We start from the raw sequence: 17,561 nt of genomic DNA, 5'->3' as shown, positions 1-17,561 counted from the left end.
TAGTCAAGTCGTCACTGGTGTGCTAGATTCAACGCGTCCTGGTCCTTGGCAGTACCTTTTTCAAGTCGGCTGAGTGATAGGCCCACATGTCAGTTGGTTAAACCGCCGCCATCCAGCACGAGGCCCCGGTCGGTTTGCCGACCGAGGGCAGCACATCGCTTCCCGATCCAACGGCAGCCAGGCGCCCACCACCCAAAACCCTTTAAATCCCGTCCCTTGACGCGCACCCAGAGAGGGGCATTGCCCGCGTGCCCTCACCCCGCTCCAATCCCCTCCTCTCCCCAATGGGAATGACCGCCGCCCCGTCCACGTCTCGCCTCCTCCTCCACCACCACGCCGCCGCTGGCTCCGACTGTTGGTGATATGCCCAAGAGCCCATCATCACAATACGGTTTAAAGGCCCAAGTGGATATTGATCCAAGAGGGATTAGGGTTACTAATGGGCCTATGAGATAGAAGCCCATTAGTACGCCCTATATATATGAGGGAGGGGCTAGGGGGGGGCGATGACCTGAGCCGCGCCACCTCCCTAGCCGCCGCCCCTCCCTCTCTCTCGGCCGCCGCCCTTGCCGTGCGTGCGGTGCTAGCACACCGACGCCCGGCGTTTCATCCCCGTACGTGTGGACTCCGTGGAGGCGCTGCTGCGACTGCTGCGCTGATCGGCTGCTGGGATCAAGTACAAGGAGCTCGGTTCGTGGGACGTGATCGACTACTTACTCTACATCGACGCGCGACTTCTTCCGCTGCGCTGCGCGTCTAGTGGTAACGATCTATGATCTTCTACTCGCAAGTATCTTGGGTTTATGCGGTAGTGATGCTAGCGTAGCCTACCCGTTTCCCTACAGTGGTACCAGAGCCATCTTGCGTAGTTTTTGGTCTGGATCTTTTGCATATAGGTGATATGTTGTTGTAGTAGATTGGATCTATTACTTTTGCACGGTTTGATTAGATCAATTGGTCATAAGGGGTTAAAACTGGAGCGAGTTGATTGCGCGGCATATGACAAAAGATTAGTTTGTGTTCTTTCTCTGTTATGCATACGACATGTCCCTACCGGCTGGAATCACCATCGGGACTAACTGTGTGCATAGTCAGCAGATTGAACCAACAGATCAAGGTCATGTGTAGATGCAGTCTTCTCAAGTGCAAAGTTTGCACGGTCAAGGTGATTGACCTAGTGAAAATTGAGGCATTATGAATGGCTCGGATTTGAGGTGATGCGATCACTCTGATGAGATTTTCATAGGGATTCCATAGATGCGATCTGTGTAATTCCGTGATGTGAACACCGCCGTTGCTTTCTCGCTGTAGCGGCTTCTCAAGCGCTACTTTGGTAGAACACGTCGTACGCCTAACTTGTTTTTGTAGGGTGTGATGTGAATGGTATGGCCTCAATGTCATGTGATGATGTATGTGATGATTTGTGCGGCCTGCGTGTCGCAAGTTAACACAACCGGGTTGAGGTTGCACCATTATTGTATAACGACCTGCGTGTCGACTTGTGATGTTTGAATCCTCATGTAATTATTTCACTAGCTATTAGATGTAGTAGCTTAGTATCTTTTCATGGAGGCTTCAATCATGATGGCGATGATGATCACCACAAGACAGGACGGATGGCAATGGAGGTCACCTTGGAGCCATGGCGATGGAGCCCATTGTGATGCAAGAGGCCATACTATTCACAATATAATATGATTATATGCCTGTGATGTTTATTTTCCAGTCATACTATTCTTTCATGCTTTTACATATGGTGGATGCTTTAATCATGATAGAATAGCTTCCCTCAGAAAAGTTTGAGTTTTTGATGCCTTTTACCAATAGCTGCACCTATAAATTTTGATCGTTGTGTGGTAGGTTTACCAAAGTAGAGTACCCTCAGCTATCACTTTTGTATAGGGTGGATGTCGGACATTCACAAGCATAGTATTGGTTTACTCAGCAAAGCTATCAAAACAGTTTTGGGCTTTAAGGCATAGGGTTGGGGCCGGGGCATTGGATGCCACCCAACAAACAAGAGTCGCATAGAGATGTGATTAGTAATTTGTTACTTACCTGTATCACTACTTTTCTAGCCGTGATGCTAAAGCTCACTAGAATTTTAGTGATTATGGATCTTGAACTACTATATGTCATTAGAGGGAAGATGACTTTGATATAGTAGGTTGTCTTTTGTTAAATCAGTTAATGAAAGTCTTTACATAAACTTAGTGCTGAAATCTTGCTTTACTTTAATGTTGTAGATCATGTCTGCCAGTAACAATTCCGTTTTCAATTTGCGTTCTGTTCTTGAGAAAGAAAAGTTGAATGGAACAAACTTTATTGATTGGTACCGCAACCTGAGAATTGTTCTCAGGCAAGAGAAAAAGGAGTATGTTCTTGAGCAGCCATATCCTGATGATCTCCCTGACAATGCAACTGCTGCTGATCGCAGAGCTTATGAGAAGCACTGCAATGACTCACTTGATGTCAGCTGTCTGATGCTCGCCACCATGTCCCCTGATCTGCAGAAGCAGTATGAGCATGCGGATGCTCATACCATGATCGAGGGGCTGCGTGGGATGTTTCAGAACCAAGCCAGGACTGAGAGGTTCAATATCTCAAAATCCTTGTTTGCGTGCAAGCTGGCAGAAGGTAGCCCAGTCAGTCCTCATGTGATCAAAATGATTGGTTACATTGAGACTTTGGATAGACTTGGTTCTGAACTTCACCAAGACTTGGCTACTGATGTTATTCTCCAGTCGCTCCCGGCGAGCTATGAGCCTTTTATCATGAACTTTCAGATGAATGGCTTGGATAAAACATTGAGTGAGTTGCATGGGATGCTAAAAACAGCAGAGGAGAGCATTAAGAAGAATCCCAATCATGTGATGATGATTCAGAAGGGGAACAAAAAGAGGAAGCGTTGGACGCCTCCTAATCCCAAAGGTAAAGGCAAGGAAAAGAGTTCCGGTGGTGAGTCCTCAGGCTCTAAGCTAAAGCCAGCACCTAAGGCCAAATCTGGCCCTACTTCTGAAGATGAATGCTTCCACTGTCATGAAAAGGGACATTGGTCTAGGAACTGCAAGAAGTACTTGGAAGAAAAGAAGAAGAAGAAGGGAAGTGAGACTTCCACTTCAGGTATAAATGTTATAGAAATAAATATTGCATTATGTTCTAGTGAATCATGGGTATTTGATACTGGATCGATGATTCACACTTGCAAATCGTTGCAGAGTCTAAGTGAGACTAGAAGATTTGCAAGAGGCGAGTTGGACGTTCGGGTCGGCAATGGCGCAAAGGTTGCGGTGTTGGCGGTCGGCACCTACCACTTGTCTCTACCCTCCGGATTAGTTTTGGAATTAAATAATTGTTATTGCATTCCTGCTTTGAGCAAGAATATTATTTCTTCTTCATGTTTGGAAGAAGTTGGTGATTTTAAGATTGTAATTGAGAACAAACGTTGTTCTATCTTTTGCAATGGTATTTTTTATGCTCATTGTCCATTGGTGAATGGATTATATGTTCTTGATCTTGAGGATAAATCTGTCTGTAACATTAATACTAAGAGGCTTAGACCAAATGATTTGAATCCCACTTTTATTTGGCATTGTCGCTTAGGTCATATAAATGAGAAGCGCATTGAACAACTCCATAAAGATGGATTGTTAATCTCATTTGATTTTGAATCATTTGACACATGTGAGTCTTGTTTGCTTGGAAAGATGACCAAAGCGTCTTTCACTGGTCAGAGTGAGAGGGCGAGTGACTTGTTGGGACTTGTACATACCGATGTATGTGGACCAATGAGCTCAATAGCCAGAGGTGGTTTTCAGTACTTCATTACTTTCACTGATGACTTTAGTAGATATGACTATATCTACTTAATGAGGCACAAGTCTGAATCGTTTGAAAAGTTCAAAGAATTTCAGAATGAAGTACAAAATCAATTAGGCAAGACAATTAAATTTCTGCGATCTGATCGTGGAGGAGAATATTTGAGCCTTGAATTTGGTGATCATTTGAAGCAATGTGGAATTATTCCGCAGCTAACCCCGCCCGGAACGCCTCAATGAAATGGGGTATCCGAACGGAGGAACTGAACCTTGTTGGACATGGTTAGGTCTATGATGAGCCAAGCTGATCTTCCATTGTCATTTTGGGGTTATGCTCTTGAAACTGCTGCGTTCACACTGAATAGGGTTCCAAGTAAGTCTGTTGAGAAGACACCATATGAGATATGGACTGGGAAGCGTCCCGGATTATCTTTTCTCAAAGTTTGGGGATATGAGGCTTATGTCAAACGTTTGATGTCAGATAAGCTCACTCCAAAGTCAGACAAATGTTTCTTTGTGGGGTATCCTAGGGAAACCAAAGGATATTATTTTTACAATAAGGCGGAAGGCAAAGTGTTTGTCGCTCGCAATGATGTTTTCTTAGAAAAGGAGTTTCTCTCAAAAGGATTTAGTGGGAGCAAGGTGCAACTTGAAGAAATTCAGGAAACACCCGAAACTGTTTCAGCACCCACTGAAGATCCACGGGATGTGCAAGATGTTGCACAACCCGTAGTTGAGGCACTAGCCCCACGAAGGTCTATAAGGGCACGTCGCGCTACTGACAAGCTCAACCTCCTTATTACGGAGGAGCGCCATGTATTATTGATGGAAAATGATGAGCCCTTGACCTACAAAGAAGCAATGATGGGACCCGACTCCGACAAATGGCTTGAAGCCATGGAATCCGAGTTAAAATCCATGCATGATAATCAAGTTTGGAACTTGGTCGATCAGATTGACAGTGTAAGACCTGTCGACTGTAAGTGGATTTTTAAGAAAAAATTAGACATGGATGGAAATGTTCACATCTATAAGGCACGATTGGTGGCGAAAGGTTTCCGACAAATTCAAGGTGTTGACTATGAGGAAACCTTTTCGCCCGTCGCAATGCTAAAGTCTGTTCGGATTCTCCTAGCAATTGCCGCATATTATGACTATGAGATATGGCAAATGGATGTCAAAACCGCTTTTCTTAATGGACATCTAAGTGAGGATGTGTATATGACACAGCCTGAAGGTTTTGTCGATCCTAAAAATGCTGGGAAAATATGTAAGCTTCAGAGGTCCATCTATGGATTGAAGCAAGCATCTCGGAGTTGGAATATTCGTTTTGATGAAGTAGTCAAAGGGTTTGGCTTCATCAAGAATGAAGATGAGCCTTGTGTTTACAAAAAGGCTAGTGGGAGCGCACTTGTGTTTCTGGTCCTATATGTGGATGACATATTACTGATCGGAAATGATATTCCAATGCTTGAAGCCGTTAAAACCTCATTGAAAAAGAGTTTTTCGATGAAGGATTTAGGAGAGGCGGCTTATATTCTGGGTATTAGGATCTATAGAGATAGATCAAAAAGGCTAATTGGATTGAGCCAAGACACGTACATTGACAAGATATTGAATCGGTTCAATATGCAAGATTCCAAAAAAGGTTTCTTGCCAATGTCACATGGCATTACTCTAAGCAAGAGTCAGTGTGCTACGACACCTGATGAGCAAAAGAGGATGAGTACGATTCCTTATGCTTCAGCCATAGGGTCGATCATGTATGCTATGCTTTGCACGCGCCCAGATGTTTCCTTTGCTCTAAGTGTTACGAGCAGGTATCAGTCAGATTTCGGTGAACCTCACTGGACAATTGTAAAGAGTATCCTTAAGTACTTGAGAAGAACTAAGGATATGTTCCTAATATTTGGAGGCGAAGATGAGCTCCTTGTAAAGGGTTACACCGATGCTAGTTTTCAAACAGACAAAGATGACTCCAAATCGCAATCCGGTTTTGTTTTCTGCCTCAATGGTGGGGCAGTGAGCTGGAAGAGTTCCAAGCAAGATACGGTGGCTGATTCGACGACAGAGGCCGAGTATATTGCAGCTTCCGAAGCTGCAAAAGAAGCTGTTTGGATCAGAAAGTTTGTTTCTGACTTGGGTGTTGTTCCTAGTGCGTCCAGTCCAGTGGACCTCTATTGTGATAATAGTGGTGCCATTGCACTAGCAAAGGAGTCTAGAACAACTAAGAAGTCCAGACATATACTGCGAAAGTATCACCTCATCCGTAACTTTGTTGAGAGATGTGATGTGAAGGTTTGCAAGGTGCACACGGATTCAAACGTTGCTGATCCGTTGACGAAGCCTCTCCCACAACCAAAGCATGAGGCGCACATGAGATCTATGGGTATTAGATACTTACATCAGTGATTCTAGTGTGCGTGGGAGATTTTGTGTCATGAGTATGTTTATGTAATGATAAATAATTGTTATTTGTTCCATGGATGATTATTTTACATTGATTATCAAGTATGTGACTTGTTCGTGAAACTCTTTGTTGAAAATGATATGATTCTAAATTATCCCTAGTTTATGTCGTTGTGTGGGACAACAACGACGTTGAGACTAGCACATGCATTAATTGATGATCATGTTTCACGGATCATGGATATGGAGATATCGGATTAGTGATGTGGACACATGTTGGTGAACATGGTGTTGGATTGACCCACTCCAAGACAATGTTGGGATTGTTATTTTGTATGTGCCATCAGTTGTTCTTGAGTGTTATACCTACTGGATCCTTAGACCTGAGATCGCCATTGTTTCTCACTGTGTGTAGTGGTGCATCTTGGGGCTGCTAAACGCTACTCCGTGACTGGGTAGTTACAAAAGCAGCTTACAGGTATGTCATGAAACATGGAATGAGATGTGAGCGGATCAAGATGGAATTTGCCCCTCCTAGATAACGGGAGAGATATCTCTGGGCCCCTCGAGATAGTTGGATTTGAAAGTGCATGGTCATGCCAAAGTGATTAAAGAGTTAATCATGATGACTAAAGGTTAGTTATGAATATAATCCACTATTAGATCGAGAGAATGGTCGAGCTATCACAAAGGTGGCACGCATCTCGCTTTGAGCTTGACTGATATCGTGTGGCAAAGGGATCGGTGTATGAGTATATCTATGGTTCGGCCGATATGATCTTTATGTGTATTTGTGAGTCACTATGCCCTGCTAGGTGCCGCTATTGACTTGTGATTCGGAAATGATTTCCGATCACGACCACCTACACATGAACCTAACGGGTCACACACTTAAGGGGTTTGGAATGTTGGAAAGCTTGCATGTATGATTGTCTCTAGTGCAAGTGGGAGATTGTTGGTGATATGCCCAAGAGCCCATCATCACAATACGGTTTAAAGGCCCAAGTGGATATTGATCCAAGAGGGATTAGGGTTACTAATGGGCCTATGAGATAGAAGCCCATTAGTACGCCCTATATATGAGGGAGGGGCTAGGGGGGCGATGACCTGAGCCGCGCCAACTCCCTAGCCGCCGCCCCTCCCTCTCTCTCGGCCGCCGCCCTTGCCGTGCGTGCGGTGCTAGCACACCGACGCCCGGCGTTTCATCCCCGTACGTGTGGACTCCGTGGAGGCGCTGCTGCGACTGCTGCGCTGATCGGCTGCTGGGATCAAGTACGAGGAGCTCGGTTCGTGAGACGTGATCGACTACTTACTCTACATCGACGCGCGACTTCTTCCGCTGCGCTGCGCGTCTAGTGGTAACGATCTATGATGTTCTACTCGCAAGTATCTTGGGTTTATGCGGTAGTGATGCTAGCGTATCCTACCCGTTTCCCTACACCGACCGTCGCCACCAGCACCAACTCAGGTACTCCGCGACCCAGTACGCTCTCTCGCTGCGCTGCGGCTCCGGCCGGCGTGCGGCAGCGGCCGGGGCGCTGCTGCCCGACCGCGTCACCCCGTTCTCCTACGGCGTCGACGAGGACGCCGATGACCACCCGCACGAGGAGTGCGGCCTGGTCGGGGTCGCCGGCGACCCGGACGCGTCGTCGCTGTGCTACCTCGGCCTGCAGAAGCTGCAGCACCGCGGGGAGGAGGGGGCCGGCATCGTCGCCGTGGGCGGGGACGGCAAGCTCAAGTCCGTGACCGGGCTGGGCCTCGTGGCCGACGCGTTCGGGGACCCGTCCAGGCTCGCCTCGCTCCCGGGCCCCGCCGCCATCGGGCACGTGCGCTACTCCACCGCCGGCGCCGCCGCGTCGCTGCGGAACGTGCAGCCGTTCCTGGCGGGCTACCGGCTCGGGCAGGTCGCCGTCGCCCACAACGGCAATCTCGTCAACTACCAGGCGCTGCGGAACAAGCTCGAGGCCCGCGGCTCCATCTTCAACACCTCCTCGGACACGGAGGTCATCCTCCACCTCATCGCGACGTCGCTGTCGCGGCCCCTGCTCGCGCGCGTCTGCGACGCGTGCGAGCGCCTCGCGGGGGCCTACTCGCTCCTGTTCCTCACGGCCGACAAGATGTTCGCCGTGCGCGACCCGCACGGCTTCCGCCCGCTCGTGATGGGCCGCCGCCGGAACGGCGCCGTCGTGTTCGCGTCGGAGACCTGCGCGCTGGACCTCATCGACGCCACCTACGAGCGGGAGGTGCAGCCCGGGGAAGTGGTCGTGGTCGACCGCCGCGACATGTCGGTGGCCTCGGCCTGCCTCGTCCCGCACCGCCCGCGCCGCGCCTGCGTCTTCGAGCACATCTACTTCTCGCTCCCCAACTCGGTCGTCTTCTCCCATGCCGTACACGAGCGCCGCACCGCGTTCGGCCGCACTCTCGCCGAGGAGTCCCCGGCCCCGGGCGCCGACGTGGTCATCCCGGTGCCCGACTCGGGCTTCTACGCAGCGCTCGGGTTCGCGCGCGCGTCGGGGCTCGAGTTCCAGCAGGGCCTGATCCGGTGGCACTACAGCGGCCGCAGCTTCATCCAGCCGACGCAGGCGATCCGCGACCTCGCCGTGAAGCTCAAGCTCGCCCCCGTGCGCGGCGTCATCGCCGGCAAGAGCGTGGTGGTGGTGGACGACTCGCTGGTGCGCGGCACCACCTCGAGCAAGATCGTGCGGCTGCTCCGCGACGCCGGCGCGCGCGAGGTGCACATGCGAATCGCGAGCCCGCCCGTGGTGGGATCCTGCCTCTACGGCATCGACACGCCGAGCGAGGGCGAGCTCATCTCCAACCGGATGGACCTGGAGGGCGTGCGCAGGGAGATCGGCAGCGACTCGCTTGCCTTCCTCTCTCTCGGCAAGCTGCACGGCATCTACGGCGACGAGGCTGGGGACTACTGCGACGCGTGCTTCTCGCGCAAGTACCCCGTGCTTCCAACTCTGGCCGACCCGGCCGCCGAGCCCGAGGAGTGAGGCGGTCAGCAGGTGAGCTCTGCTGCTCCCCTGCTCTGCACCGGCTGTACTTGTAGGTTTGTTAGATTTTGTTGTGGTCGAACAATTTTGTCTGCCTCAAGGGTGTTGCTGAAAGGTTACTTATCGATTTGTTCCCTTAAGCTGAAGTACCAAATTACCAATAAGATCAGAAGATTAATACTTATCTTGTTTGTGACCCCAACTAGCGACAACGTTTAGCTATGCCAAAACCTGGGTAATTCCAAATTGAGTGCAAAGAAAATGGCAAAAGTCCAGACTTTGTGTTTTTCCATGGCATTGCAAAATTTTGGCTTCAAACCCAGCGGATGCGAGTTTCCTGGGCAGGACCCGCCGGTTTTAAATATGGCTTGGCAATTTGGCATATTGGGAACCAAACACACCCTATAAAGTTTCCTCTGCACATTTTTATTCTTCGTGAAGCAGCTAGCAACTATAGCCTGCTTCACAATGAATCAACATTGACTTCGTTATTGAGCCCTATGGCCATACTGTTGCTGTCATTGACTCACTGTAATGCGTACTTGTTCACTGTCTTTACCATCTCCCAAAGGTTGAGAGTTCTTTCACTGTAGCCTGAAGGATTGTGCTGTTTGTGTGCTAAACATAGTCCGTTATGATTTTGCCAGAACACTGAAGATTAAGGAATTTTGTTTTATTCTATTTTTGCTCTTGCCATCTGATGTGCTAGTATGCACAATCTTAGCTCCATATACATATGCATGCCTCTGTCCATGAATCAATGATTGTTGCCTGCCTTGGTCCTGTAAACGTAAGACGTCGAGAAATAAGTGAAAGCAAGAAGCTCCAGCGCGGAGAGCGCCGCAAGCAGCAGGTAGAAGTAGTCGAGGTGCCCCCGGTTCAGGTCGTCGGCAAACCAGCTCGCGCCGCCGTTCCTCGTCGTAATGCTGTCGATGACCGTGATGAGGAAGCTGCTGATGAAGCTGCCGACGCCGAGGACGCTCAGGTAGAGCGCGAGCCCGAGGCTCTTGAGCGCGCCGGGGACCTGATCGTAGAAGAACTCCTGCATGCCGACCATGGTGAACACGTCGGCTGCGCCGAGGAGCACATACTGCGGCACTATCCACCACAAGCTCATGGGGACCGCCGCGCCGGAGCCACCATCCACCAGGCAGGCGTCCCTCGCCGCCCGCAGCCTCTTCATCTCCACCAGCGCGGCGACGACCAGGGTGACCATGGCCAGAGCGATCCCCGTGCCGATCCGCTGCAGCATCGTGACTCCCGAGGGGACGCCGGAGACCCTGCGCGCCACGGGCACCAGGACGCGGTCGTACAGCACGATGCAGGTGACAATGCTGACGCCGAGGAAACACTGCAGCGCTGCGGGGGGTATCTGGAACGACGGCCCGACCCGCCGGTCCAGCGTCCCCGCCTGCTTGGTGAAGAGCGTTGGTGGCTGCGCGAACACCACGCCGTAGAGGAGGCACGTTGCCCAGATCGGGAACAGCCTCGCCATCCCGTTCACCTCTTCCGCGAGCACCGCGTCCTCCGCGAGCTCACCGTCGCCGCGCTCCAGCTCCGCCGACCAGGCTTTGTTAGACCTCTTCCTACAGGCGACGAAGGCCTTGCCGACGAGGGAGAACGTGGCGGCACCGCCGTTGTTGTTGCCGCTTCCTGAGCCGTAGAACCGGTAGGTCCTCGTGCCAAGCAGGAAGATGGCGAGCGCGAGCAGCATGACCATGGATGGCACGCCGAAGCCGAGGGCCCAGCCGACGTTGTCTTGCACGTAGCTCATGAGCGCGATCGTCACGGTGGCACTCCCACAGAGTCCGAAATACCACCAGTTGAAGAAGGAGGCCCGGGAAGGGGACTCGTCGGGGTCCGTCGCGTCGAATTGGTCCGCACCGAAAGCCTGGACGCAGGGCTTGTGCCCGCTCTGAGCGATGGCCACCAGGTAGAGGGAGATGTAGAAGGCGGCCGTCTGGACGGAGGAAGGCGGGCATGCCCCTCGGCTATCGACGGCCACACCGCATTGTTGAGGTGATGGGAACATGGATGAGAGCGTCAGCATCCCAAGGCCCTGCAGATTCGCCAAATTTGGATGAGGAGGATGGTCATTTGATGCAGAATTAAAGCTTGGGACAGTTGTCCACAACAAGATCAGCTCGCACTATTTAGCGATAACTGATGCACTAAAAACAATTTGTGAATAATTTAGACATGTAAGTCTTCGTGTGGCAATATTTCGACAGAAAAATGAGGGAGAAGGCCTTAACGCAAATTAGAGGGATTTCAAGCATTCTGTAATTGGGTCGTAAGAAACATCCTGGGAAAATCTACATACTGCACATGACTGCAATATTATGGTATTCATGCAACAACGCTTTGTTAAGTGGCACCACGTCCTATGAAAACTAATCCTCTTGTACAAACTTTGGAAACTCCAATTAAACCCACTTGATCCTCATCGGATGACTCCCTTTAGAGGTGGGTTCATTTAGCACTTAACCCCCCCCCCCCCCCACCGTGAGCAAAACTAATCACTGTTTTCTGGAAAACCCCCTCCACCTCATTCCCCTCCAATGGCCATCGCCCCTGCCATGTTTCTCCCCCGAGTCAATCTCGTGGAACTCCTTCGCCCCGACCTCGCCCCTTTGCCTGTGGCGCTCCGCCGGCCATCGCCTGTCACGAGGCGCCGCCCCTTGCCCGTGGAGCTCCGCCGCTCGTGATGCTTCGCCACCCCTCTTCCATCTACCCATGGTGAGGTCCGCTCCGCCTAGAGAAGAGTCAAGTGCCCTGCTCCATGGCGGATGGCAGGTCTATGGCGGACGGGAAACGAGTCGAGCGCTTCGGCGCCCCTCGGCGGGAAACGACGCGGGCTGTCGCCCCTTGGCGGTCGAGCGCCTCTCTGGCGGGCAGATAGACTGACCGCCGCCGCAACCTACGAGGAAGCCCTAGGGTGGCGCTGTTAGGTGGTGGGCGGCAACGCTGTTGTAGTTGGAGGCCGGCAGAAGCCCTAGGGCATCGACGAGGGCGGTGGCGTCTGTGACGGACACGTCGCGTGGTGGTTTCGAAGGGAGGGGGCGCGGTGCAAAATGCGCAGGCCAGGGTGGGGGAGAGGTGGACACCTAAGTGCAAAATGTCCCCACCTCTGAAGGGAGGCATCGGATGAGGATCCTGTGGGTTTGATTGAAGTTTTCAAAAATTGCAAAAAAAATAATTTTCATAAGATACGGTGCCTTGTTAAGTTTGACTTTTGATACTCTTTGAACATGGGTACTACGTTTTTATTGCGATGATTTATTGGAGAAACAATGATTCGAATAAGGTACGCAGGACGGACCATTGTTACCCAAATTAGACTTGGCGTGATTCGACTTGGCTCCCCATTTTTCGTTGGTTCCGTTTCTAATTCGAATGCGACCACCGGCCGATACTTCTCTATTTTTATTTGCCTCTGTTGTCAGGCTGGGCTGATCGAAGGATACAAGGCAACCCTTTCTGCTGAAGCCGACGCACTGAGAACGACGGCTGAACGAACCAAAAGGCCTCTCCAGATAAGATACGCGGAGTGCAACAGTCATGTTGAAAATCGGAGCAGTTTTTACGCAGTACAAGGACGTCGCGTAGCCTGTAGACTGTTGAGTCCAGAACGCTTACACGAAAAAACAATACTAGAGTTTTATCGTTTCTTTTTTTCTTTTAGTCATGTTTGGATAGGGGGTGAAAAGGTTTTCATGCCCCTTTGAGCATTAATTAGTAGTATTAAATGAAATCTAATTACAAAACAATCTCCACAATTATGATACTGTAGCATGTGCTGTAACTAATAAGGCTTTTGCCGCATGATTAGAGAATAATTAGGGACGGTTACTGTAGCATTATTGTAACCAATTATGGTGGAACTTAATTCATTAAATTCGTCTTGAAAAGTTACACTCATCCATAAAAAAATTTTACAAATAAACTTTGTTTAGTACTCCATACATGCATTCCTCTTTTTGTGAAAAAAATTTCAGGGGGCTAACCAAACACGGCCTTTGGTACAAAACAATAGGATAGATGCTTCTGCGAAAGAACAGCTGGGTTTGCTTCTACGCGTCCGGAACTCCGGACAGAACAACGCACGGATCAGCTACAGCCGAGCTATTAATGGTACGGTTAATTTGCTGATATCTGTAATACTAATGCAGTCTATTACAAAATCTCTTCACAAATTAGTGTAATTTTTCGCGGTGAATCTAATTATAATAATTAATTGATGATTGACTACAGTAATCATTCTCTAATCACGCGATCAAAAATCTTATTAGATTTTTCAAGGTTTTTAGCCCGGGATTCAGTAGTTAGTTTTGTAAATTACTTTTATTTAATATCCCTAATTAGCTGTTTCTAGGAAGCAACCAAACAGGCCAGCGAAGTGTGAAGTGTGGGAAAGCAGATTGCATCTGCATGGGCGTCAGCTTGGCTCATGCCAACCATTACTTGTCTGCTTCTCTGAATCTATCCGCTCCCAATGAAAATTATCCCGACGGATTATTTCTCCCACCGCTGCGCGGCTTTATTTCTCCCATGCGCCTCTCGTGAGGAATTTCTCTACACTATACTGCGCTGGATGACATGACAGCGGAAAGTGATGCACGCGATGAAATTGGAACCAATAAAATATGCCGAAAATATGCACGCGATAGAGAGAGAAGTTCAGCGAGATGGTGAGATCGAGGAGGAAGAGGAGGGGGGGTGGAGCTGACCATGATGTAGAGCACGGAGGAGGCGACGATGGTGCGGTAGCGGCCGAGCCAGGAGTCGGCGACGGCGGCACCGAGCAGGGGCAGCATGGCCGCGGCGCCCGACCACGCGTTGACGGCCGCCGCCGCCGCCGCCGTGGTCTGGCCGAGCGGGCCAGTCAGGTAGTTGATCAGGTTCGAGGAGATGCCGTAGTACGCGAACCGCTCCGCCACCTCCACCCCTGCAGCGCGCGCGCGGCTCTTTCACCGGTAAGGCGAGAATCATCGAATCGGATCGAGGTCGAGTGCGCGCTGGGCGAGATCATGGCTTACAGATTATGAAGAGCGCCGACTTCCAGCCGCCCTTGGACGGCGAGCGGCGGCGGGGGAGGAGCGGGTCCGTGGCGCCAGGGCCCGACTCCGACGCCATGGCTGGCTGGCGACTGAGGCAGGTGCAGTGCCTTCTCGGCGAAGGCGCGCTCTCGAGGAGTTGACGAAGCGCAAGCGGTGGGCTGGGCACGGGCTTGTGGCAGGTGGGGTGTCCTGGAAAAAAAATCAGACGGACCCCGGTCCATGACCATGAGAGCCCCCGTCCCCGTGCGACCCCATCTCCGATGCCACCCATCTGCCTGGTGTCCACCAAATTGTTCCGTAATAGCTGTGCTATTAATTGTCTCCAGACTCCACGCACTTACGTCACCACCTAGATATTAAGTTGATTTCTCTTTTTCATATCTATTTTTCCCATTAGATTCCGTAATAGCTGTGCTTTCATTTGTTTTGTTTTCAGATTTGCTGGTTTAGTTTTTGAAGATGTTCATATAGCTAGATTTGCGCTCATGCGTTCGTAGAGGTAAAAGCGAGTGCATATGAATGTTTGAGTTGTAATGTATATTAAAAAAATTATATTTATTCAATCTCGTAATTATAAAATAATAAAAAGTAAAAAAAGGCACGGAGCATACATTCGCAAAAACAGATGAGTACTCGCGCACGCTCGTGAAGCAAACTGGGCCTCTTAAAAATGACGGCCCAATAAAACACCAACACCGGGCACCACCTTCTATGATGATGATGATAAATCTAATCCTACTCGCGTATGTTACCTCCAACAGCGCCCTGGACTTGGCCTGGCATGCTAATTTCCTCTTGTTCAGGCGGACCGACGCAATACCTGCCTTTGATCTCAGAGCTACAGGGTCTGTTTGGTTTCTCGACTTATTCTAGCCTGGCTAGAATATGGAGCCAGGCCACTCCAAGCGTGTCTAATATTAGTCAACCACTCGTATTTGGTTTCTTGATCAATTCAAGCCTGGCTAGTTTGAGATTGTGTTTGGTTGCCTGTACATTTGATATGATTACCGTGTCTTGGATGTTGGGTGAAGTTACCAATCCTGTTTCTCTCGCTGGTCGACCTCGATGACGACGGCGAGGTGCGGTGCTAGCTGCAGGCCATGATGGCTGGAGCCCGAGCACCACCGCATGGGGTGCTCCAGGGAGGTCCGCGCTTGCCGCGCAGGGACCGTGCAGGGAGGTCCGCCCCCTGCCATTAGCCTCTCCCTCGACGCTAGCCGCGCAGGGAGGTCCGTCCCCCGCCATTGGGTGCTCCAGCGAGGAGCTCCGCTGACCGTGTGTGGGTCCTCTCGCCGGCTGCGGTGGCGCGCCGCGGGCCGCTCGTGGGGGTTCCCTCGATGTTGACCGCGCGGGGAGGTCCGCCCGCCACCATGGGGTGCTCCTGCGGGCAGTCCGCCGGCCGAGCGTGGGCGCTCCCGCCGGCTTCGCGGTGGCGCGCCGCAGGCCACTCATGGGGGCTCCCTCGATGTCGGTCGCGCGGGGAGGTCCGCCTGCCGCCATGGGGTGCTCGCGCGGGCCTGCGCGAGGAGGTCTGCCGCCCGCGCTAGGTGCTCTCGCCGGCCCGCGCGAGGAGGTTCGCCGGCAGCGCGTGGGCCTCCCGCCGGCAGCGCGGTGAGCTCGATATGGGGGGGAGCGGCGGAGAGGTTCAGGGGTGGTGACTGGTGAGCGCACGGAGGGTGAGCGCGAGTCGTTTCGGTGGGCGCAGAGGGGCTGGCGCAAGCCTAGCTTAGCGGAGACGGCCCGCTCGTCGCGTTTTCGTGGAGCCAGGCCAACGGGCCGAATTGGCTTATAGAAGCCTGGCTAAAGCGGCTGGCCATCCAACCAAACGCGACGAGGATAGCTTACGGAAGCCTGGCTACTTAGCCACCCAACCAAACGGACCCACAGTTACTCTTCTTCGCCTTTAGGACAGAGATCTTAACTAGCTCGATCACCAATCCTTAAGTATTGTTATATTAACTCGTCGCAAATATAAACTGCCAATATGACCGATCAAATCAACCATTTTGCCGACTACTGTTTGAGAATCTGGCTTAAGAATTGGAGCATGATCCTCTCCGCTGATACAAATGGGCATCAACGTCGAAGATAAGTTTGCCATTTACACCCTTAGTACCATGTCACCTACTATGTACTATCACCAACCAATTCACGGCTCTAGCTAGCCAGCAACAGTCGTGAAAGAGCCTCTAGGCTCCTAAATTGATTTTGATGATTAATGATAATATAATCATTACGACTAATGTGTATTTTGCAGTGGTATTCTTAAGTTAGTGCAATAATAGGTTTTCATAGTATTCTTTGGCCCCATTATTGTGGTTTTTATTGTATTGGTAGAAAAGATACGCGGAAGATTAAGGATAAGCTAGTTCTAAGTATTGTTTGGCGTTGAGAGAAATTTAGAATGGTTTAGGGCTTTATTTTCATGGCGGCGGGGGCGGCCCAAGTTGAGGCGGTTGTTCGCCGGCCTAGGAGTCGCCCTTGCATGTTTTCATGGCGCCGGTGGCAGCCCAAGATGCCAGATCCGGTATCCCGGGGCTCGGATTCGGAGCTCTCAGGGGTTGATCGGAGCAGCCTGGGAAGCTGCGCGGCCTGGACGTCAGCGGGGGGAGTGGTTCAGTGACGGCTCCGATGGTGACGGCGTGTGGCGGCGCGGAGGCACCGCGGGGCGGCTTGACCCCGCCGTTGGTGTGGGCTCCGGCTGCACAGATCTCCCAGGGCATCGGCTGGCGGCACGAAGCTCCACGGGTCCAGCAAAGCGATGGCGAGACAGCGGCCTCTGCGTGGGCATGACGTCGTGTCTGTTGGTGTCCTCGACGTGGGGTGTAGAGACCACGCGGCTTGTGAAGCAGCGGCAGTAGAAGGGGGCTGCATGGGGCGACAAGACTGCAGCGACAGCTCCAGCCAGCGACAACCGACAAGAGAGGGCTACTGTTGTCGGCTTGGACTACTGTTGTCTCTCAACGGCAGCAACCTTCTACATAGCAGAGGGCGCGGGAGGATCTTTGGGGAAAGCCTAGCTTGGCATTTTGCTGGTGCTCATGATGACGACGCTTGTGGGCTCGCCGTTCCCTTCTCGGGGGTGTCATCGATTTGCCTCCTGGCTCTTCGTCGATCGGGACTCCTAGTGAAAACCGTGCTCAGTTTTTCTAAACCGGCAAGACGGAGCCTTCGGCGTCGCTTCCTCCTTGTAGGCATCGCTTTCGAAGATCCCAAAGGCGGAGGTTTATGTGAAGAGACATGTAGATATAGATTTGATGGTGTGGTATTGTGTG

General features: G+C 51.4%; 2 protein-coding genes across 2 annotated transcripts; one reads left to right on the top strand and one right to left on the bottom strand.

Annotated features, from left to right (window-relative positions):
- The first annotated feature begins 225 nt into the window (after positions 1–225).
- LOC120665377 (amidophosphoribosyltransferase, chloroplastic-like) lies at positions 226–9,410 on the top strand. Its single transcript, XM_039944937.1, has 2 exons — positions 226–348; positions 7,668–9,410. The coding sequence occupies exons 1-2, from the start codon at positions 285–287 to the stop codon at positions 9,224–9,226; spliced, it is 1,623 nt and encodes a 540-aa protein (XP_039800871.1). The 5' UTR covers positions 226–284; the 3' UTR covers positions 9,227–9,410.
- Positions 9,411–9,780: 370 nt separating this feature from the next.
- On the bottom strand, positions 9,781–15,630 carry LOC120665374 (protein NRT1/ PTR FAMILY 5.10-like). Its single transcript, XM_039944935.1, has 3 exons — positions 14,266–15,630; positions 13,957–14,174; positions 9,781–11,285 (listed from the first exon to the last, which is right to left on the bottom strand). The coding sequence occupies exons 1-3, from the start codon at positions 14,555–14,557 to the stop codon at positions 9,984–9,986; spliced, it is 1,812 nt and encodes a 603-aa protein (XP_039800869.1). The 5' UTR covers positions 14,558–15,630; the 3' UTR covers positions 9,781–9,983.
- Between the last annotated feature and the right edge of the window lie 1,931 nt (positions 15,631–17,561).

Source organism: Panicum virgatum, chromosome 3N (genome assembly GCF_016808335.1).
Source record: "Panicum virgatum strain AP13 chromosome 3N, P.virgatum_v5, whole genome shotgun sequence".
Classification (NCBI taxonomy): domain Eukaryota; kingdom Viridiplantae; phylum Streptophyta; class Magnoliopsida; order Poales; family Poaceae; genus Panicum; species Panicum virgatum.
The sequence above is the reverse complement of the archived record's forward strand: the minus strand, read 5'-3'. Positions and strand labels throughout refer to the sequence as shown.